This window comes from Rhinopithecus bieti, unplaced genomic scaffold (genome assembly GCF_001698545.2).
Source record: "Rhinopithecus bieti isolate Rb0 unplaced genomic scaffold, ASM169854v2 scaffold_32081, whole genome shotgun sequence".
NCBI lineage: Eukaryota > Metazoa > Chordata > Mammalia > Primates > Cercopithecidae > Rhinopithecus > Rhinopithecus bieti.
The window spans coordinates 1,975,971-1,998,737 of record NW_016814436.1 but is presented as its reverse complement, the minus strand read 5'-3'; the positions used below and the strand labels follow the sequence as shown (position 1 = coordinate 1,998,737).

The following is a 22,767-nucleotide window of genomic DNA, read 5'->3' as shown; positions in this document are numbered from 1 at the left end:
CCTCAGGTAATCCACCCACCTTGGCCTCCCAAAGTGCCGGGATTACAGGTGTGAGCCACCGTGCCTGGTCCAACACTTTCTAAAACGACGTGAGGCCCGGCGTGGTAGCTCACGCCTGTAATCCCAGCACTTTGTGAGGCCAAGGCAGGCAGATCACCTAAAGTCAGGCATTTGAGAACAGCCTGGCCAACATGGCTAAACCCCATCTACCAAAAAAAAAATCGCTGGGCGTGGTAGCACATGCCTATAGTCCCAGCTACTTGGGACGCTGAGGCAGGAGAATCACTTGAACCCGGGAGGCGTAGGCTGCAGTGAGCTGAGATCGCACCACTGCACTCCAGCCTGGGTGAGTCTCAAAAAGAAAAAAAATTATTACGTATGAACTGTTGGCCAAATCCTGGCCAGTCTTACTTAGTAGTCTTATGGCTACTAAATACAGAATGAAATGGGTGGGACTGAGGAGAAAGGGAAGGAATTCCAAGATGGCGGTGAGAAACAGGGGTGCAATTAAGCTAAAAGCCTTACCCTCTTGTGTTCTCTGTAGACATTCTTTTGACCTAGGCTGTTCTCTATGTCCTGGGCTCAAGCGATCCTGCCTCGGCTTCCCAAAATGCTGGAGTTATAGGCATGAGTCACCGTGCTCGGCCTGCTAACCTTCTCTCTGTCTGACAGAACAGAGTATGTGGAGAAATGGAAAGGGCACATCGGAGTCACCCGGGTTCTAACCACTATTCACCTCTCCTCCGGCACCCTGTGCTCCAGGTGGGCGTCAACCCATCAATCCTCCCAAGAGGAGTTTCACAAAGATGGGGACAGAAAGCAGGCACAGTGTTCACCCTCCTTCCTGCCATCTCCACTGGTACATTTGTTGCTTAAAAGCACAGATGGGGTCAGGTGCGGTGGCTCATACCTATAATCCCAGCATTTTGGGAGGCTGAGGTGGGGGGATCACCCGAGGTCAGGAGTTCAAGACCAGCCTGGGCAACATGGTGAAACCTCGTCTCTACTAGAAAGAAAAAAGAAGAAGAAAAAATTAGGCACAGTGGCGCTTGCCTGTAATCCCAGCTACTTGGGAGGCTGAAACAGGAGAATCTCTTGAGCCAGGGAGGCGGAGACTGCAGTGAGCTGAGACTGAGCCATAGTACTCCAGCCTGGCGACAGAATGAGACTGTCGCCAAAAAAAAAAGCACAGATGGACTGAGTTGTCATCTTGGTCTAGCCACTCACAGGCTGCGTCACTTACCTCTTGTAGCTCAGGACTGCTTGAAGTAACAGCAGCCATACCCTGTACTAACGTTCTATGGATTAAATGGGCTAATGCAGAGTAAGTAGTTAACACAGTTTGTTTCATAGCTCTTCGCAGTGGAACAGTAGGCAGCTGAAGAAAGAACTGATACGGGGTGATTACCAGTGCTGTCATGTTACATAATAGTAATGTACCAACGTGATAGTTCTTGAATTTGCTAACTCTACCGTGGTTATGTAAAAGAACATCCTTTTCCTAGATGACTCATACTTTGTGACTGTGTGTACAGAAAAAGATGAGGCAGAACTGTAGGGAATCCGGGTAAAAGGCCGCCAGGGAGCTCACCCCATTGCCCTTTCCAGACTAATGGGAACCATTCTCAAAACAAGGAGGTTCAATGAAAAGAAAGAAAGGGTAGTTCTTAGTTTTATTATAACCTTGTATTTTCTGGCAAAAAGATAAATCTAAATGCATGATCTCTGGGCACACAGCTCAAGCGTCAGCCTTGAGATGACCTAAGCAGCAAACATCTGGCCTATTTAATAAAAATGCACAGGAGCTTGCAGCCGCGTTTACTAGAAAAATATTATCCTTTGGAAATTCCTGTCTTGAAGATTGGCTCCAGGGCACTGTTCTTTGTTTTTATCCAATTCCCTTTCCTTGGCAGGCAGCCAGGTGCTCCAGATGTTCACAGGCCATGGGACAGCCCAGTGCCCTGCAGACCCAGCCGGGCATGGCTGGGCAGAGCTGCACCGTGAAGCCCACCTGTTATTTCCATCGGGTGGTCCTGGAGATGACACGGCCGGGGAAATGGGACACCGGAACGCCACAGTGGCCAGAACACCCATCCAGTTTGCCTGTGGGAAATCGCACTTCACCTTTTCTTCACAAACTTCTTTCTGGAAGCGTTGGGATTTAAGCGTCTCCGCCCAGCTCCCAAGGTGCTGTCCCGGACCTGCAGGGTAGCTGAGCGGCTGGAGATGTCGTTCTCCACAAAGGGCGACACCCCGGCGATGTAGTCAGGGGCAAACACGTTGGTTTTCTGCCTGGCCTTCCGGGAGAGTCGCAGCTGAGGGAAGCGCTGATCCTCGGTGAGGTGGGGGTTGACGGCATATTTGCCCCCTTTGGGAGTGGGAAGCGAGTACTGGAAATAAGACAAGGAAGAGCCGTTAGAAGAAGGGGAGCCACAGTCACACAAGGTGCAGCCGACCTTGCGGATCCTGGAGCGGGCAGATGACAGCGGGTGGTAACTGACTGCCTACCATGTGCTGTGTGTGACATGCCGCCGCCTCCCACTTGATTCCCACCTCAATTCACACATGAAAGACCGAGCACGGTATTTTGACTACATACCTTCAGCTAAAGACAATACAGAAATAGAAATACAAAACATTCCAGTGTGTATTTATACACATGTGTATATATTTCCTAGCTCTGTCCATTGGCGCCAAGACGCAATGATACCCCAGGACAACAGACACACCCAGTCTCCAGATCTTTACTTCTAAAAACCCTCCTGCATAAAAAACCAGAGCTCCTGAGAGAAATGGCAGATTCTGGGGCACACGCAGGTAGACGGCTGAGAGTCCGGGAACTTCTTGTTATGCCAGAAAGTTGTGTTGAAAGAGTACCTGGGATCTGTCAAAAGAACACAGGCTCCCACTGGCCACACGCTGGCACAATGCGAGGCTCAAAATGACAGTGACAGATCACAACCTGTAGACTAGAGCACAAATCCACAAGACCACACTCATAGAAATCAATACATGGGAATAAATGGAAAGTTCCTCTTTACAGTAGAATACCAGGTCATAAACACATAAGGAATGACAGAAAATCACCATTTGGCAATCACTACAATAACTGTTTCAGGCAACTTAACTTCAACAAGAAATAATATATACATAGTCTCAGTCTCTTTCTACAAATTAAGTATGATAAATAACTTGACAAGGGATGAAGGTAGCAGAAGCCACTGAACCAAGTAATCAAAGTTAGTATCACCAGTAAATTATACAACTAATTATTTACCCACTGAAATGAAGTCCTGAGAAGGACACAGCAGGATCACTTCTGGGGTGTTCCTGCCAAAACTGCACAGCCCCAATCTAATCCAGTCCCGAGGAAATACCAGACACACCCAAGGGGAGGGACGTTCTACAAAGGAACGGGCTCAGAGTTTTCGAAAGTGTCAGGGTCATCTAAGACAAAAGACTGAGAAAGGACCCCAGACGAAAAAAGACGAGATGACAAAATGCAGCGTGTCACTCCAGACTGGATTCTGCACCCAAAAAATCTTTTGTCAGGAAGTTTGTAGAACAACTGGCAAAATCTGGATTTGGGTTTGCAGATTACACAGTGGTATCGCAGCAATACTGATTTCTTGATTTAGATAAAGTCCTTGTTTCAAGGCAAAGGGGCATTATGTGCACAATTTACTCTCAAATGGTTCAGAAAAAAATATGTACATGTATAAAGAGAAAGCGGATGTGGGTACATGATTAACCCCGGGAAATCCAGGTGATGGGTAAACAGGAATTGTTGGCCGACTGCAGTGCCTGACGCCTGTAATCCCAGCACTTTGGGAGGCTGAGGTGGGCAAATCACCGGAGGTCAAGAGTTGGCGACCAGCCTGGCCAACATGGCAAAACCGTCTCTACTAAAAATACAAAAATTAGCCGGGCATGGTGGCACATGCCTGTAATCCCAGCTACTTGGGAGGCTGAGGCAGGAGAATCGCTTGAACCCAGGAGGTGGAGTTTCAGTGAGCCAAGATGGTGTCACTGCACTCCAGCCTGGGTGACAGAGTGAGGTCCTGCCTCAACAAAAAACCCCCAGGAATTGTTTACACTGTCTTTACAACTTTTCTATAAGTTGAAAATTATTTGAAAATTGCAAGGTTTTCATGCACGCGGGGCTATTTTACTGCTGGGAGAGGCCAGTGCCGCTCATTTCGCTCGTTCGTCCTCCAATCCTTCCCTCCCGGTTCTCTGTGTTGGCAGCTGCTGCGCATGTACCCCATCAGGCCCTCTCTTCTGTGCTGTGCTTTCCACACCCGTTGCTCTCTGCACCATGGGCGTCCCGAGACCCTGCCCATCCTTCAAGTCCTGCACAAATCTAACCTCTGCCTTACTCCAAATGAGCTTCCCCTTCGTGAGCCACTACTGCAGCCTTTCACAGCTACTGCCCGAACGACCGGTCGCTTCTCATGAGATGGCCATGTGTGCGTTCTCCCTGTTCCGTCTCGGTCCCTAGGTCACAGGCTTTCAATCCCTGGTCATGCACAAATGACCAGACTGTTTCCTTTTGTCCTTTCTGTTCTTTTCGACTCTGGCGTGGGGAGGGGACTGGGAGAGGCGCCACTCACCCGGAGGCCGCGGGGATTCAGCACCTTGGGGTTGCGGGAGAAGTGCATGTGCAGGGCGCCGTCATCACCGATGGTCACGGACACTTTCTTCAGGGTCTTGTTCCCACAGTGAGAACAGAACACTCGGCTCATGTCAGACGTTGTCCTGGGAGACACAAAAGGAGACGATCTGCGTCAAAGCCACAGGCAGCAAACGCCTCCCTTGAGTACAAGGTGGATCCCGGGCCTCAGTAGAAGAAACAGGGAAGGGCTGAACCGCACCACACGTCACAAACATGAAGGCCACTGAAGCTGTCAGAAAAGGGCCGCCGCGTCCCTTTGAGGGATAGATAAACCACAGGAGGGGCGGGTAAGGAAGTGTGCAAGCGAGCAGGATGCAGTTAGGTGAATCCCGAACCCTTCCTACACACCACCAGGCTCTGTTCTGTAGGGTTCACATCACTAGTCCTGGGAGGATGGCACCATCTCCATTTTACAGATGGGGAAACTGAGGCAAGGCAGCTTGCTCAAGGTCACCCAGCTGGTCCATGGCAGATAAACCCAGGCAGTCTGGCTCCAGAATCAATGCCCTTCACATCACGGCACTTTCTCGAGGGGTACCTCGTCACACCAGCAGCTCTGGAGGCGGCAGAGCCTATTAATGAGACAGGAAACACACTGCCGTGGCTGAACGAAGCCCAGGCGCTGAGGACAGTGGACCCTGGACGGGAGGAAGTTGCTGCTGTCAGCGGCAAAGCAGCAGCCCTGGTCCCTGTTCTTCTGGCGTTCTCCATCAGTTCCCAATGGTCAAGACACAAGAGCTGGGTGGAATAGCTGGAGAAGCCAAATGCCTTACCCGAAGTCTCTGGTGAGTGAACTAAGCACCTCGTAACAAGTGTTGGGACCTAATTATTTTGTACAGCAAACTGTGCAGTCACGGGGCTAATCTGACAAGAATGAAGAACATTCCAAGTGTTTCTAAGAATTGAGTGTTAATCTGGTGAATTAAGTGCTTCTGTAACAAAGGACGTTGGAAAAAATGGAATTTTATGAAGCCAGGAGCTTTACTGTCATGAGCCTGAAACAGCAAAATGACATGAAGCTTCAGAGGAAGGTGCGGGCCACTCTGAGGAGCGGCAGAGCCACACTGGCTGGCAGGGCTGGGCCCCAAGCCTGAGTGCTGGGTTATGCTCACGGCTTCAGGGAATGAGGCTTCACACAGTGGAACAGCTGGGGACCCAGAGAGGCACCTTTGATGATTCAGAAAGTTCCTCATGGGCTTCTACAAGGGCACCACCAGATGGATCTACATGATGCCCCCAGACCCAGCCTGAGCCTGCGGAGTGGCAGATGCCACCCTAGAGTAGGTCCCCAGGCCACATTCCACCAGCAAGTCTGCGGCAGAGGCTCTTCCACGCCAACCAGGTGGTCTCCAGGGTCCCAGAGGCCTCCTACAGAACACCAGCCCTCACCACAGGAGCCAACTCAAGAGTCAGAAAAGCAACGAGAGGTCAGTGGTCAAGAAACTAACAGTTCACCCGATAGGCACGCTGCTTATGTACCGGATACCACAGAGTCCTTGACACGACTGTCTTCCTAGGTCCTCACAACCACCTTCTCAATCTTATTAAGAATCTGATAGGGCCGGGTGTGGTGGCTCATGCCTGCAATCCCAGTTCTTTGCGAGGCTGAGGCAGGCAGATCACTTGAGCTCAGGCATTTCAGATCAACCTAGCCAACATAGTGAAACCCTGTCACTACTAAAAATACAAAAAGTTAGCCAGATGTGGTGGTGGGTGCCTATAGTCCCAGCTACTTAGGAGGCTGGGGTAGGAGGATAACTTGAACCCAGGGGGCAGAGATTGCAGTGAGCCTATACTGTGCCACTGTACTCCAGGCAACAGCGTGAGACTGTCTCAGAAAAAACCAAAACAAACAAAAATACGAAGCCGGGCGCGGTGGCTCACGCCTGTAATCCCAGCATTGTGGGAGGCCGAGGCGGGCGGACCAGAGGTCAAGAGATCAAGACCATCCTGGCTACCACGGTGAAACCCGCCTCTACTAAAAATACAAAAAATTAGCCAGGCATGGTGGCAGGTGCCTGTAGTCCCGGCTACTCAGAGGCTGAGGCAGGAGAATCGCTTGAACCTGGGAGGCGGAGATTGCAGTGAGCCGAGATGGCGCCATTGCACTCTAGGCTGGGCAACAAGAGGGACACTATCTCAAAAAAGAAAAAAAAAAAAAGAATCTGAGAGCTGGATGGCTCACGCCTGTAATCCCACTACTTTAGTAGGACAAGATAAGGGGATTGCTTGAGGCCAGGAGCTAAAGACCAGCCTGAGCAACATAGTGAGACCTCATCTCAAAGAGAAGAATCTGAAGCATAAAGAAGTGAATCAGCTTCTGCAAAATCACACCGGCAGCAGGACACAGAATCTGGATTTGAACCCATGTCCTCTTCTTTTTGTAAATAGAAAATCTCTCATGTATAAAGCAGACAAAACACAATAAACCCCCAAGTATCCATCACCGCCCAGCTTCAAAAACTATCAATTCACGGCCAATCTTATTTCATCTCCACCCCCACCCACTCCTTCTACTTGTGGATTATGTCAAAGCAAATCCCAGACATTCCAAGGACAAACGTTTCAGTATGTACCGCTAAAGAACGAGGCTCACTGTTCCAGAACCCATGTCCCTAACCTCATGCCACTGAGATAAGGTGGGAGGTCCCTGGCAACCTCTGTCCCCAAGTTCTCAGTGCCCAGGTGGAGACAGAACCCAGGCCCCAGAAGAATGACGAGGTGGAAGAAACATACATTAACGCAGGGCTCTCTTTCAATAAGTCTGTAGAAGAAACAGGAGGAGTAGGCTGGGCATGGTGGTTCACACCTGTAATCCCAGCACTTTGGGAGGCTGAGGTGGATGGATCATTTGAGGTCAGGAATTTGAGACCAGCCTGACCAACACGGTGAAACCCCACCTCTACTAAAAACATACAGAAATTAAATTAGCCGGGTGCAGTGGTATGTGCCTCTAGCCCCAGCTACTTGAGAGGCTGAGGCAGGAGAATCACTTGAACCCAGAAGGCAGAGGTTGCAGTGAGCTGACATTGCGCGACTGCACTCCAGCCTGGGCGACAGAGCGAGACTGTGTCTCAAAACAAAAAAAGAAACTCCGTGTGTTCCACAGAGGGCACCAGGGCCAGGTCACCAGCTACGTACTTGAAACAGCCGTGGCAGCGCAAGATGTAGCTCCGGGCCTCGCGAATCAGCATGCCGTTCACCGCTAGCACATGCAACCCCATCTGCAGCAGAACATTCTACAAGCACAAGTTAAAGAAGAACTCAATTTTCTTGTCATCAATTTTCTTTTCACATTAATTTTGTAATCACAGTTAAGGGAACTTCACAAACCCTGCGTTGCCCATATTCCTTGGCTTTTGTGAAGGAAACTCAGCCTGGGGAGGCCTCTCAAGATGTGTAAACAAGGATGAAGACCCAGGTGTCTTTCTCACACTGTCCTGGAGCCTGTGTTTGTCATTTTCCATGACCTGTCATTAGCAAGCTCTCTCAACAGACATTTTATTTTGTCTGGGCCAAATATACTCATTGCTGGCTGAAAACCCTCTCTCCCTGTCTTAAGAATCTGCTGACCACATGACATTATATATACTGAAAAAAAAAAAAATAAGAGTAAACATTAAACATTTAATGTACTATACAAATGTTGTCATCGTATCACGACTGTCTAGCCTCTAAGCAAAACTAAAAATCACCAAGGGCACAGGTGGTTTCCAGAACCAGGAAAACAAGTGCTGCACAGCACCAGCTCCGTGTACATCTGTATACCTCGGTAGGACCACTGCCGATGACGTGTGTGACACGTGGGCTCAGGCCCACCCTACCCACCTGCATGGCGAAGTCTGTGGTCACACAGCCAACCCGCACGTCCTTGGGGACGTCACATTGCTCCAGCTCCTGCTGGATCTGCTTGATGTTATTGGGGGTTATCCAGCCACCCCCATCATCATCGCTGTCATCTTTTCTGTCTTCAGACCCGTTTTCTTCCTCCTCCTCCTCCTCACTTGGAACATCCTCACTTCTGTCAATCTGAAACATCAACAGACCTTTCAAACTCCCAGCCCACAGGAGCAGTGGGGGAGACGCTGAGCTGTCATCCGAAAACCAAAAGTCAAGGCCTCACCAGCAGCTCCTGCAGTTCATGATCGATGCTGGGCAGAGGGTTTCTCCAGAACATGAAGGAACTAAATTCCAGGTTCTCAGGCTCACAAGCTTGGTGTCCTTTCTCTGTTTCTTGTGGGGGTTTAGGCTGAAATTAAAAGAAACAATTTTAAAACCTGAAAATTCATCTGTAGCCTTTCAGGTTACAGATGAAATCACATATGACATACAAGTCAGATCACACAGGGCTGGACAAACGATGTTATTGGTCCACGTAAATTTAGTTCACTATGAACACATAACTTACAGAAATGTGACGTTTCAGAAAAGAGCATGAAGAGCCTAGCTTGTCTAAGAAATTACCTTGGAGGGCAGATGGAAACCAGAAATGTGCAGAGGTGTTTCTGGGTGCTGAATCGATGAGCTCACTTTAACCTTTAAAAAAACAACATATTTTACCTCTTGTTATCAAAATTAAAGATACCCAGTTTTTTTTCTGGCCGGGTGTGGTGGCTCACGCCTGTAATCCCAGCACTTCGGGAGGCCAAGGTGGGTGGATCACCTGAGGTCAGGAATTGGAGAGCAGCCTGGCCAACATGGCGAAACCCTGTCTCTACTAAAAATACAAAAAATTAGCCGGGTGAATGCAGTGAGCCAAGATCACGCCACTGCACTCCAGCCTGGGCTACAAGAGTGAGACTCTGTCTTTAAAAAAAAAAAGAATATCTTTTTTTTTTTTTTGAGATAGGGTCTTGCTCTATCGCCCAGTCTGGAAGGCAATGGCACAATCTCGGCTCACTGAAACCTCCGACTCCCAGGTTCAAGCGATTCTCATGCCTCAGCCTCCCAAGTAGCTGGGATTACAGGCGTGTGCCACCATGCCCCACTGATTTTTGTATTTTTTAGTAGAGATGGGGTTTTGCCATGTTGGCCAGGCTGGTCTCAAACTCCTAGCCTCAAGTGATCTGCCCATCTCAGCTTCCCAAAGCGCTGGGATTATACAGATGAGCCACCGTGCCTGGCTGACATCCAATGTTTAAAAAAATCAGAGAATAAAAGTAAAAAAATAGCTGGGTGCAGTGGCTGAGGTAGGAGGATTGTTTTGGGCCAGGAGTTTGAGACCAGCCTGGACAAAAGTGACACCCTATCTCTATAAACAAATTTTAAAATTAGCCAGGCATGGTGGTGTACACCTATAGTTCCAGCTACTTGGGAGGCTGAGGGAGGATTGCTTGTGCTCAGGATTCCGATGCTGCAGTGAGCTGTGATCAGCGCCACTGTACTCTAGCCTAGGTGATAGCAGGATCCTGTCTCATTAAAAAACAAAAAACAAGTGTGGTAGTTCATTCCTGTAATCTCAGCATTTTGGGAGGCCAAGGTGGGGTGACGGCTTGAGCCCAGGAGTTTGAGATCAGCTTAGGCAACACAGTGAGACCCCATCTCTCTTAAAAAAAAATTTGAAGGTAGTTTCAACTAGTGCAAAAATATGAGTCCACCATAGTTTTGGTGACTTTAGGCAGAGAAGATTAAGCAATTGTTTGTCAACACTATTGAAAATGGACTATTATTAGGTTAAACTTTTTGGCTTCTAAAATCCTCTGGCTTAGAAATAGACAGTGGGCACAGGCACAAATTTATCAGTCTCTTCAACCTAGCCATACTCGGTAAGACCCTAAAAGCACAATAGGAGTCAAAATTTTGAAGGAAGCAAAGGTTTGAAAAAACACTTGCACGTATTTAGTGTTCCTTCTTTTTTACCTCCAGAAAACTCTCTTTTTTTGAGACAGGGTCTCACTGTCACCCAGGCTGGAGTGCAGTGGTGTGATCACAACTCACTGCAGCCTCAATCTCCTGTGCCCAGGTGATCCTCCTGCCTCAGCCTCTCAAGTAGCTGGGACTAAAGGTGCACACCACCATGCCTGGAGAGTTTTTTTTTTTTTTTTTTTTTGTAGAGATGGGGTTGCCCAGGCTGGTCTCAAATGCCTGGGCTCAAGTGATGCTCCTGCCTTGGCCTCCCAAAGCCCTGGGATTATAGGCATAAGCCATAGCACCTGGCCAGAAAGAATTCTGTTTTTAAAAAAATTATTATATACAGATATATAGATTTTTATTCTTTTTGCATTTTCCAAATTTAAACAACCTTTCCCCAAAACCTACAGATCAAAAGAGACTAATCAGGAGGCTGAGGTGGAAGGATCACTTGAGCCTAGGAGTTCTGAGACCAGCCTGGGCAACACAGGTAGACCCTGGATCAAGGGGGAAAAAAGAGGGACTGAAACACATTTGCCAATTGTAATGTATGAACCTCAAACTCTAAACATTTACAGAATAACTGAGGAATGTGAACGCTGACTGGATATTTGATAACAGGCATTACTATTAATTTTGTGTAGGTGTAATGATGGCTTTAAAGTTGTTGAGAGTCTTGATCTTTAGAGACATACCAAGAAATAACTATCAGTGAAATACTACACAATGTCTGAGTTTAAAATACTCAGGGCTGAGGCTGGGCATGCTGGCTCATGCCTATAAACCCAGCACTTTGGGAGGCTGAGGTGGGCGCATCACCTGAGGTCAGGAGTTCGAGACCAGACTGACCAACATGGCGAAACCCCTTCTCTACTAAAAATACAAAAGTTAGCTGGGCCTGGTGGTGGGCACCTGTAATCCCACCAACTACTCAGGAGACTGAGGCAAGAGAATCGCTGGAGGTGGAAGTTGCAGTGAGCTGAGATCATGCCGTTACACTCCAGCCTGGGCGACAGAGCGAGACTCCATCTCAAAAAAAAAAAAAAAAGTACTCAGGGCTGTGGATCAGTGTAGATGAATACAGACTAGCCATGAGATAACTGGAGGGGGATGATGGGGACCCTGGGTCCATTACACTAGTCCTTCTACTTTTGTGTATCTGATTGTTCCCACAATACAAAGCTTCTAAAAACCCATCCTCTTGATTTACCTTCTGTGGTTCCTGTTTTAGGTGAGACACTCCAACAAACTCTGCTTCCAACTGGTATGTGAGTGCAAGCACTTGGATGTCCGTGGCAGACAGGCTGGGGTAGTCTCCTGTTTTCTTTGAAAACTCAGTCACTGTAAACAACAGATTTCCATCTTCAGTTAGAGGCAAAAAGCCATATGACCTTGGATAACCAGTGGAAGTATCAAAATGATTTAGAACAGATCAAAACAATGGAAGTACCAAAACAATTTATAAAGGACCATTGTGTCATGAAAAATCTTAACACTTTCATCCATTTTCTGACCTTTCCCTACACGCAGTTGAGAAATTTGTATTCACCACCACCAAGACTCATGCCAGTTAGGTTTACTGTAACACCCTTATCAAATGCAGAGGAAGGAGCAGAAAGTTGGCTGGGGCAGGGTGTGGTGGCTCACACCTGTAATCCCAACACTTTGGGAGGCTGAGGTGGGCAGATCACTTGAGGTCAGGAGACCAGCCTGGCCAACATGGTGAAACCTGTCTACTAAACATACAAAAATTATCCAGGTGTGGTAGCAGGGGCTTGTAATCCCAGCTAGTCGGGAGGCTGAGCAGGAGAATCGTTTGAACCCGGGAGGCAGAGGTTGCAGTGAATCAAGATCACACCACTGCACTCCAGCCTGGGTGACAGAGTGAGACTCCAGAAAGTTGGGATGCGGTGGCTCATGCCTCACCATGGGCAGCTGAGGTGGGTAGATCACTTGAGGTCAGGAGTTCGAGACCCACCTGGCCAACATGGTGAAATCCCTTCTCTCCTCAAAATACAAAATTAGCCAGGCATGGTGGCACATGCCTGTAATCCCAGCTACTCAGAAGGCCGAGGCAGGAGAATTGCTGGAACCCGGGAGGTGGAGGCTGCAGTGAGCCAAGATCGTGCCACTGCACTCCAGCCTGGGCAACACAGCCAGACTCCATCTCAAAAAAAAAAAAAAGTTTCAGATTTAGGAGCATTCTGGATTTCAGATCCAGGATGCTCAACTTGTAATTGTGGTAGTCTATGAGGAAACAAAAAGCATGTGCTTAATGCATAATAAATGTCAGCTGTTCGACTGCTGTTATTCTCCAGAGTCATCCATAATAAACATTTAAAATTTCCTACTTTGGAAGGCCGAGGTGGGTGGATCACGAGGTCAGCAGATGACACCATCCTGGCCAAATAGTGGCCGAGACGGTGAAACCCTGTCTCTACTAAAAATACAAAAAAAATTAGCTGGGCATGGTGGCGGGCGCCTGTAGTCCCAGCTACTCAGGAGGCTGAGGTAGAATGGCATGAACCCGGGAGGCAGAGTTTGCATGAGCCGAGATCGCGCCACTGCACTCCAGCCTGGGCGATAGAGCAAGACCCCATCTTGGGGGAAAAAAAAAATTCCTGAAATTAACAGAGAGATGTCTCCTACTACACTGGTACAAGGAACACTAGATATACTGCTCTTATTTCCTAAAAAACAGACATTAGCAGCAACTACAATTTACTGTCCACTTACTGGGCACTAGGCACTGCATTAAAAGCTTTACGTGTTAATTCATTTCATCCTTTGACAATCTTCAGAAGTACTATTAGTATTTCCTCGGAAAGATTTAGTAAGTTGGCAAAGATCACAGAGCTACTAAGTTGGTGGAGAAAATCGTAGAAATCACAGAGGAGGTAACATCATCTCCACTATCAGCCTCTAACCTCTACAACACTTCCAACCACTTAGGGGCCTTTCTTGGGTATCACCTTGATTCTCAACAAGAAAACAATGCTGACTCCTAAACCAAGAGACAATTGTTTACTTTTCTTTATTTTTTATTTTTTTTGAGACAGAGTCTCACTCTGTCGCCCAGGCTGGAGTGCAGTGGCGCGATCTCGGCTCACTGCAACCTCCACCTCCGGGTTCAAGCAATTCTCCTGCCTCAGCCTCCCGAGTAGCTGGGATTACAGGAGCACGCCACCACGCCCAACTAATTTTGTATTTCTAGTAGACATGGGGGTTTCCCCATGTTGGTCAGGCTGGTCTCGAACTCCTGACCTCAGGTGATCCGTCCGCCTCCGCCTCCCAAAGTGCTGGGATTACAGGCCGTAAGCCGCCGCGCCCAGTTTAATTTTCTTTCACATTTAATACAATGCCTTAAAAGTATTCCCTTTTTAAAGCTCTGTCAGGTGCAGATCTTTATATCCAGTCATCAGCCTAATCTACTGAAAAGAAATGTACAAGAGTAGTAGCAAGAGATCCAAGCTCTTATTTTAAATCCAAATAAATTTATTGCGTGTCTGCAAAGTGTTTAACACTGTGCTGACTGCCATATTCCTCAGTTCATGCTCACAGCAACCTTGGAGACAGATACAATTATTATTCCCATTTTGCGGATGAGGTAAACGAGGCCCAAATTTGAATGCTATGCTCGAGGGCATACAGCTAGTTACTGGCTGACTCCAGACCCAGGAAGCCTCTCTCCTACCACTATCTCCCAGGAAGTGCTGGCTCTAAATCTACTGCTCTGATAAGGCAGCTAGACCCCAACACGCACCCAGGTGGGTGCCATGTGCGCCCGGGACCCCAGCTTCCCATCAACGCTGGGGCAGAGGCACTCACCCAGCCGCACGTATTCCGGTAAGGGTTCCTTGAACCGCAGCTCGTAGGGCAGGACAGCGAGCCGCCTGCGTGTGGCCTTGTCCCGAATCTCGGTGACCACCTCCCGGATGGTGTAAATGTTCTTCCCGATGTCCTGAGGACAGAACGGCCCCGCTCAGACCCGCCCGCACCAAGCAACGCTCCACCCGACTCCACGCACTCCCAGAGGGGCGGTCAGCCCAGATCTTTCTTGTCCCAGAGGGAGCTCCCTGTACCTGCAGAGCCGCATCCCGCAGGAAAGCCCCAGCGTCCGCCACAACGTGCTCCACTGGAGCCATGTTGGCTGCGTGAGCAGGGAGCGCACATGCGCACGGAGCTTGCGCCGGCTCCTCTGTCCAAGTCTGGTCCTCTGGGAACCAGAAAGAGCAGCCGCGACTTGGCTGCGCCTCCTGGCGGCCGCGCCAGCACCTCCCGGCTCTACCCGCGCGCATGCGCAGCGACGCCGCCCGCACACACAGCGAGGTGTGGGCGGGGTCAAACGTTGGGGGACACCTGGGAAATCCGCTTCAGCAACTAGAGCTTAGCGCCTTCTTTACCTTTGAAGATAAAACCTGCCAGGTGTAGTGGTGCGCGCCTAGAGTCCCAGCTATTAAGAAGGCTGAGGCGAAAGGATCGCCTGAGCCCAGGAATGTGAGACCAGCCTGGGCAACATAGCGAGACCCTCATCTCTTCAATAAATAAATAAATGTAAAACCTGTATATATTCCTATGGTTAAAAATCAATACAGATTACCTAATTTCGTTATCACAGCACCCCTATGAGATAGGCACTGTTTTATTTTTTGAGACAGAGTCTTGCTCTGTTGCCCAGGTTGGAGTGCAGTGGCGCCATCTCTGCTCACTGCAAGCTCCGCTTCCCAGGTTCACAACATTCTCTTGCCTTGGCCTCCCGACACCACGCCCAGCTTTTTTTGTATTTTTAGTAGAGACGGGGTTTCACTGTATTAGCCAGGATGGTGTCCATCTCCTGATCTCGTGATCTGCCCGCCTCGGTCTTCCAAAGTGCTGGGATTACAGGCGTGAGCCACTGTTCCTGGTTCAACCTTCCTCACCACTCAGTCTCTTCATCATCTAGAACGTGCCTGTGCTACCTGCCCTAACAGAGTATGGCTGGAGGCTACTTCTCATTTTCTAGTTTATCATATCAATTTTGTTTTTTGGGGACAGAGTCTCACCCTGTCATCCAGGCTGGAGTCCAGTGCGCAATCTTGGCTCACTGCAACCTCCGCCTCCCAGGTTCATGCGATTCTCAAGCCTCAGGCTTCCCGTGAGCTGGAACTACAGGCCTGCGCCACCATGCCCGGCTAATATTTGTCTTTTTTGTAGAGATGGGGTTTGACCATGTTGCCCAGTCTGATCTCGAGCCCCTGACAGTCTGATCCACCCGCGTTGGCCTCTCAAAGTGCTGAGATTACAGGTGCCAGCCACTACGCCCTGCCAGCTTTTACTCTTAATGTACAGTGCGTGCTCTTTGCCTGTCCCTTCTCCCCTTTGGAGAACACTTACTCAGATGCTACTAAATCTTTTCTGCAGGGTTGTTTAAAAAAAGCAACAAAGATAAAAGATGAAATATGAAAGAAGAAAACAAACCAAAACCAACAAATGGAAGTAAGTCAAGGAAATAGTCTCTAATTTATCTAGAACAGAATTAATAAAATTGCCATCAATGGAACTAGAGAAGTTTTAGTTATAGCAGTTTCATAAATGAGACTAATACAGGGTTTAATGTACAAAGACAGGACTGTATCTCCTTGAAAGTTAATCTCTTGGATTTGGAGTGGTACTAGAAAAAGTAGAGACTAAGCGTCCAACCTATTTATTTATTTATTTACTGTCGCCCAGGCTGAAGTGCAATGGTGCAATCTCGGCTCATTGCAACCTCCGCCTCCCGGGTTTAAGCGATTCTCCTGCCTCAGTTTCCAGAGTACCTGGGATTACCCACACTGGCCACCGTGCCTGGCGATTTTTTTTTTTTTTGTGGTTTTTGTAGAGATGGGGTTTCACCAGGTTGGCCAGGTGGGTTTCGAACTCCTCACCTCAGGTAATCCACCTGCCTCTGCCTCCCAAAGTGCTGGCATTACAAGCGTGAGCCTCCACGTCCCACCAGTCAATTTAATTTATATGCATTTAATCCATCCAAATTCGAAGACCCAAAAATAACAGAATAATTAGTACTTAGTACAAGTCTTTGAGGCTAATTATGTCATTAGTATTAATTTTAATCAATGGTGATTAAACTGAGCCTTCATTCAACTTGTCCAGAACATCAGTCAAGAATGTCGATTTAAAATGTTCTTGAAGGCTGGGTGCATTGGCTCATGCCTGTAATCTGAGCACTTTGGGAGGCCAAGGTGGGTGGATCACCTGAGGTTAGGAGTTTGAGACCAACCTGGCCAACATGGTGAAACCCCATCTCTACTAAAATACAAAATTAGCCAGGCGTGGTGGTGGGTGCCTGTAGTCCCAGCTACTTGGGAGGCTGAGGCAGGAGAATTGCTTGAACCTGGGAGGCAGAGGTTGCAGTGAGCTGAAATCAAGCCACTGCACTCCTGCCTGGGCTACAAGAGTGAAAGTCTGTCTCAAATAAATAAATAAATAAATAAATAAATAAATAGTTATTGGGCAGGCATAGGGACATTCACCTGTAGTCTCAGCTACTCGGGAGGCTGAAGCAAGAAGATTGCTTCAAGCTGGGAGTTCGAGCCCAGCCAATGCAACCTATCCAGACCCATCTCTTAAAAAAAAAATTTCTCTGCCAGGCATGGTGGTTCATGCCTGTAATCCCAGCACTTTGGGAGGCCAAGGCGGGCAGATCATTTGAAGTCAGGAGTTCAAGACCAGACTGGTTAACATGGGGGAAACCCTGTCTCTTTGAAAAATGCGAAAGTTATCCAGGCATGGTGGTACATGCCTGTAATCCCAGCTACTGGGGAGGATGAGGCAGGAGAATCCCATGAACCGGGAAGGTGGAGGTTGCAGTCAGCTGAGATAGCACCACTGCACTCCAGCCTTGGCGAAAAGAGCGAGACTCCATCTCAAAAACCAAACAAAACAAAAATGCCTATCATCCATCTACCTACCTACCTACCTACCTACCTACCTACCTACCTACTTACCTGAATTGTAATTCGTTAAGTTCTCTGTGCCCTGTAGATTAAGAGAATGAGATTGGATTAGTGTGGAGGGGGGTTTTATGGATCCAAGCAGGAGATTTTAAGCTTTTGTACTTTTATGTCACAAGGCTGAGATGTTTGTGATCCTGGATGTTAGAGCAGTGCCTGCATATAATAGGCATAAGGTTGCCAGGAAATAGAAATACAGATACTCAATTCAATTTGATCTTCAGATAATCAACAAATACTTTTTTAGTATAAATATATCCCATTCTGTACTTGGGACATACATATTACACTGCTGTTTATCTGAAATTCAAATTTAAGTCGGTGTCCTGTACTTTATCTGACAACCCTACTAAAGAGCTCAATTAAGTGTTTGTTGACTTAATAGACTGAAGGTCTCGTTTCACCTGTAAAATGGGGCTAGTACCTGTCCCTGCCTCCATAAGGTTGATGGGCAGAGTAAATGGCACTCAGTGAGTCCTCAATTGATTTGATTGCCCGGGAGCATCCGGCGAGCAGAAAGCCCTTCCACTTTCAAATGCAAAGACGCTAAAAATGCCTCCTCGAGGCCAGAAGTGCCCGGGCCAGGCCTAGGTTGCCCGCACCTGCGAGCCTGGCCAGCCTCTTCCGGGTCAGGTGACCGCGCGCGGTCACGTGACCCGGCCCGAGTGCGGGCGGTGGAAGGCGGAAGTAGGAGAGGAGTTGGGCACCGCTTCTGTGGCCACGGCAGGTAGCGAGCGCCGGCGCGGGGGGCGCGGCGGGCTGGCTGCCTGCGCGGGGGCGGGCGCGGCGGCGGCGCGTGGTGGGCCGGCGTGCGCCCGGCGCGGGGCGGCGGTCCTGTGGGAGGGGCCTGGCGCGGCAGGTTCCGGGCCTCCGAGGAGGGAGGAGGGGTGTCCCGGCTCCCGCCCGAGCGGGGTGGGCGCGCCGCGGCCCGCGCGGGGGCTGCTCCCAGATGGGCGCCCCGGCAGCCAAGGGTGCAGCTGGAGCGAATCCTCCCGGAAGGGGAGAGGAGCTTAGGTGCCCAGGCATGGAGAGGAGCTATCTTTGTGGAGGGATCGGGACCGGGGAAGGGGCGACTTGAAACTGAGCTGGAAGTGGGTACCTGAGAATGGGTTTATGGTGTGGAACCAGAGGGAAGAAGATGCTGCCTGGACCCCCTCTGAGAGTCTCTCCCTTCCTTATTTTTTGGAAATGATTGTTGCCGAGACTTTGATGACGGTCCCATTCAGTTTTTAAACTTCAGGAGGGATCACAGAATCTTGGTCGCTTGCTTTCCTCGCGCCCACTTAGTCCTGCGTGGGTAGGATTTCCACTTCTTGGGAGCCTAGCCCTTCAGCTCATTTTTATTTGAGATTTTCCCTGAACGGGCCATCATCGAGGCTTTAAAAAACAAAAAAAGAAAATAAATTAAAAAAAGAAGTGTGGGCACTTTGCTCTGCCCATAACATGGCTTTTAGCTTACACTGTTGACCTAGCCCAGCGTTACCTCAGCAACATAGTGACTGCTGAAATCTTGGACAGAGGAGTGTCTACCTAGACTGCTTTATGACTTTTCCTCTTTCTTCCGTTTAAATTATTCAGTTTCCCTTAGCGTGTGACTGCTTATCTTGATGAACTGTAACTAGGTAGGGTGACTGAGAGGTCTGTGTTATGTTCCTTAGAACTGTGACCTGGATCATGATTTTGAGATTGAATACTTGTGTTAAAGCCTGTTCATCCTCCTGTTTCTCATGTTTACTAAAATTTGCAGAAGCGAAGGGAGTTTCATGAGTGCAGTGTAACTGGAACGAATGTTCAAACTGGACATTCACAGCAGCCAGCATCGTTTTGGGTTACAAGTAGGAAAAAGTACTTTCCTAATGTATTATGAGTTCAAGTTTTTGGAGTTATTTGACAAACATTTAGAAATTAGTTTTTGTAGCAGCTTCTATGAGTGAGGTTGGGAAGGTGTTATTCTCATTTCACAGGGAACAAACAGACTTAAGAGAGACGATTTGATTTTTAAAAACAATTTATTGCTGTTTCTTGTTTGCTGGCCTCTTTTCTTCCTGCTAGATTGCAGATCCTTCAAGGGCAGGTTTCATATTTTCTTTGGCTCCTAGCCTAATGCCTGGTATGTTGTGGGCACTTGATAAATATTTGGTGAATAAATGCATTTCTAAAAGTCACACTGGCATAAGTGGTGATAAGTGGTTTGAACCCAAGTCTTCTACTCTTTCTCTTGTCAGACAAGCTTGTGATTATCTGTGTTACTGGTCCATATGAAAATAGGCTCGAGAGAAAGACTTGGATTGGCTTCTCAGTCTCTTTCACTTCATGATTACTTTCGCATTTGCAAAGAGCATATACCAACATCTCACTTAACCTTCCCTGTGAAATTGGGGTGGTCAGTATTGTCCCTGTATCACAGATGAAGAGACTGAGGCTTAGTGAAGTCCTTACTTTAGATTCCAGAGCTAGTAAATGCGTAGGCACTCAAGCCCAGGCCCTTAATCCTTAGACCCATTCTTTTTCATTTATTGACACAATAGAAAATTTATTTTTATTTTATTTTGAGACAGGGTCTCACTCTGTTGCCCAGGCTGGAGTGCAGTGGCAATATCACGGCTCACTGTAACCTTGACCTGCCCGGGCTTGGGTGATCCTCCCATGTCAGCCTCCCAAACAGCTGGGACAACAGGTGGGTGCCACCTCGCCTGGCTAATTTTTGTAGAGACAGGGGTTTTGCTATGTTGCCCAGGCTGTTTTCAAACTCCTGGGCTCAAGCAATCCTCCCACCTCGGCCTCTCAAAGTGTTGCAATTACAGACGTAAGCCACCATGCCCAACTGAAAGTTTTACATAATTTTTCAGGAATAAAAGTGTGACATTTTAAGGAAAAAGATCACACAGAAAAAGTTGTGAATGTAGAATGTGAGTAAATGAAGTTTAGAAAACGCTGTACTCTACCATAGCTTCCTCTTCCTGGGAAAACATTCTTTCAATGAATATTTATAAGTACCCCCTCTGTCTTTGCTAAGCATTGTTGTACAGTCCAGTATGGTGTACACTAGCCACATGGGGCTGTTGAGCACTGCAGCTATGCTGTGGCATAAAATACATTCTGGATTTTGAAGACTTAGCGTGAAGAAAAAGTAAAATGTCTCACTGATACTTTTTATGTTGTAGTAAATGATCATATAATATGTGTAAACATGTAACATTTTGGATTTATTGGGTTGAATACAACATAATTATAAATAGTTGGTTGGACATGGTGGCTCATGCCTATAATTCCAGCACTTTGGGAGGCCGAGGTGGATGGATTTCTTGAGCCCAGGAACTTGGGACCAGCCTGGGCAACATGGCGAAACCCTGTCTCTACAAAAAATACAAAAATTAGCCAGGTGCAGTGGTGCCCGCCTGGCTGAGGTGGGAGGATCACCCAAGCCTGGGGAGGTGGAGGCTGCAGTGAGTTGTGATCTTGTGCCACTCACTGTACTCTAGCCTAGGTGACAGAGTGAGACCCTGTCTCAAAAAAAGAAAAAGAAAAAAAGTTTCACCTTTTTGTCTTTTTTTCCCCACTTAACCTTGACTTGACACCAGCACTTTTTTGTTTTTAAAATGTGTTTCCTAGAAAAATAAAAAATTATAAATGTGGCTTGCACTTGTGGCTCCCATCTTATTTCTATTGGACAAACCTGTTCTGAATGCCAGGAATATAGCAGTACAAGAAAGGCAAGGATCCCCACCCTGGTGGATCTTCAATTTGATTAGAGAAGGCCACATTGATAACTAAGTAGAATATGTATTACGTTGTAATAAAGCAGGGAAGAGGGATGTAGGTTGCAGTTTACATAGGATCCTGGCCAGGTGCGGTGGCTCATGTCTGTTATCCCAGCACTTTTGGAGGCTGAGGCGGGCGAATCACTTGAGGTCAGGATTTCAAGACCAGCCTCAACAACATGGTGAAACCCCATCCCTACCCAAAATACAAAAATTAGCTGGACTTGATGGCACATGCCTGTAATTCCAGCTACTCGGGAGGCTGAGGCACAAGAATTGCTTGAACTCGGGAGGTGGAGGTTGCAGTAAACCCAGATCGTGCCACTGCACTCCAGACTGGGTGACAAAGCGAGACTCCGTCTTGCTTTTATAGAGATGGGGAGTGGAGGGGAGAGGGTCTCACTGTTGCCCAGGCTGGTCTTCAACACTTGGCCTCAAGCCATCCTCCTGCTTGGCCTCCCAAAGTGCTGAGATTACAGGCGTGAACCATTGCACCTGGCTCAGTCTCTGAACTCTAAATACTATCCACATGCTAACAGCTTCCATATTTGTGTGTCTAGCCTGGGCCTGTCTCCAGACTTCTAGATCCAATTGCCCACGATATCTTCACGTGGATTCCTATCAGGCATTTTATAATCAACATCAACAAAATTGAGCCCCAACCCTGCCCCTCATATAGCCTTCCCCATATGAATGAATGACAACTCCATTCCTCCAGTTGTTCAAGCCAAAGACCTTGGAGTCACCCTTGACTCGTCTCTTCCTCTCACACCCCACATCGAACTCAGCTCGTCCACAAAGCCTACTGGCTGTACTTCAGAGTACACCCTGGATGCATCTTTCCCCTGGATGATGGCAACAGCCTCCTAACTTGTCTCCCTCTTGACACCCTGGCTGGCCTTCACTTTCTCCACACAGGACCCAGGGCAAGTCTGTTAAAAGGCAGGATGGATCCTGTCCACTCCACTGCCCAACTCAAACCCTCCAATTGTCCCAGCTTAACTGGAGTGAAAACCAATACCCTATAATGGCCTGCAAGCCTTCCATGACCTGATCTCTCCTCCCACACCCACCACCACCCAGACCTCCTCTCTCCACTCCTGTTCACTCAATCCCCTCCAGCCACACTGGCCTCCTGACTGGTCCCAAAACCTGCCAGGGGTACTCCTTCTTTGGGGCTTTGAACTCTGCCTGGACCCCTTTGCCCCCATTCAGCCACACGTCCCCTTCCTTCCCTCACCTCCTCAGATCTTTACTCAGCCATCACTTTCAGAGAGAGGCTTTTCTAGAGATCCTCTATTTTTTTATTTTATTATTTTTGGAGTCTTGTTCTGTTGCCCAGGCTGGAGTGCAGTGGTACGATCTTGGATCACTGCAACTTTCGCCTCCCAGGTTCAAGTGACTCTCCTGCCTCAGCCTCCTGAGTAGCTGGGATCACAGGCATCCACCACTGTGTCCAACTAATTTTTGTATTTAGTAGAGATGGGGTTTC

The 22,767-nt window shown here is 48.2% G+C and overlaps 2 protein-coding genes across 4 annotated transcripts in view; one reads left to right on the top strand and one right to left on the bottom strand.

The window, feature by feature from the left end:
- Positions 1–1,659: 1,659 nt before the first annotated feature.
- On the bottom strand, positions 1,660–14,723 carry NOB1 (NIN1 (RPN12) binding protein 1 homolog). The gene is made up of 9 exons (XM_017850760.1): positions 14,608–14,723; positions 14,354–14,486; positions 11,736–11,866; positions 9,140–9,211; positions 8,799–8,924; positions 8,504–8,704; positions 7,817–7,914; positions 4,614–4,758; positions 1,660–2,390 (listed from the first exon to the last, which is right to left on the bottom strand). The coding sequence occupies exons 1-9, from the start codon at positions 14,668–14,670 to the stop codon at positions 2,121–2,123; spliced, it is 1,239 nt and encodes a 412-aa protein (XP_017706249.1). The 5' UTR covers positions 14,671–14,723; the 3' UTR covers positions 1,660–2,120.
- Positions 14,724–18,133: 3,410 nt separating this feature from the next.
- The window catches only part of WWP2 (WW domain containing E3 ubiquitin protein ligase 2), a 187,296-nt gene continuing 182,662 nt past the window's right edge, over positions 18,134–22,767 (top strand). The window contains exon 1 of one of the 3 annotated variants that reach the window (XM_017850810.1): positions 18,134–18,241. The gene's annotated coding sequence lies outside the window, so the exon portion shown is untranslated. The remainder of the gene's footprint in view (positions 18,242–22,767) is intronic. The other 2 variants (XM_017850812.1, XM_017850813.1) reach the window with 2 other exon arrangements.

Bases quoted from the DNA above. Each gene is read 5' to 3' on its own strand.
- NOB1 (XM_017850760.1), bottom strand. From the start codon at position 14,670: ATGGCTCCAGTGGAGCACGTTGTGGCGGACGCTGGGGCTTTCCTGCGG. The intron at 14,487-14,607 runs GTACAGGGAGCT...TTCTGTCCTCAG, and splicing joins TGCGGGATGCGGCTCTGCAG to GACATCGGGAAGAACATTTA. The intron at 11,867-14,353 runs GTGAGTGCCTCT...TGTTGTTTACAG, and splicing joins ACCGGAATACGTGCGGCTGG to TGACTGAGTTTTCAAAGAAA.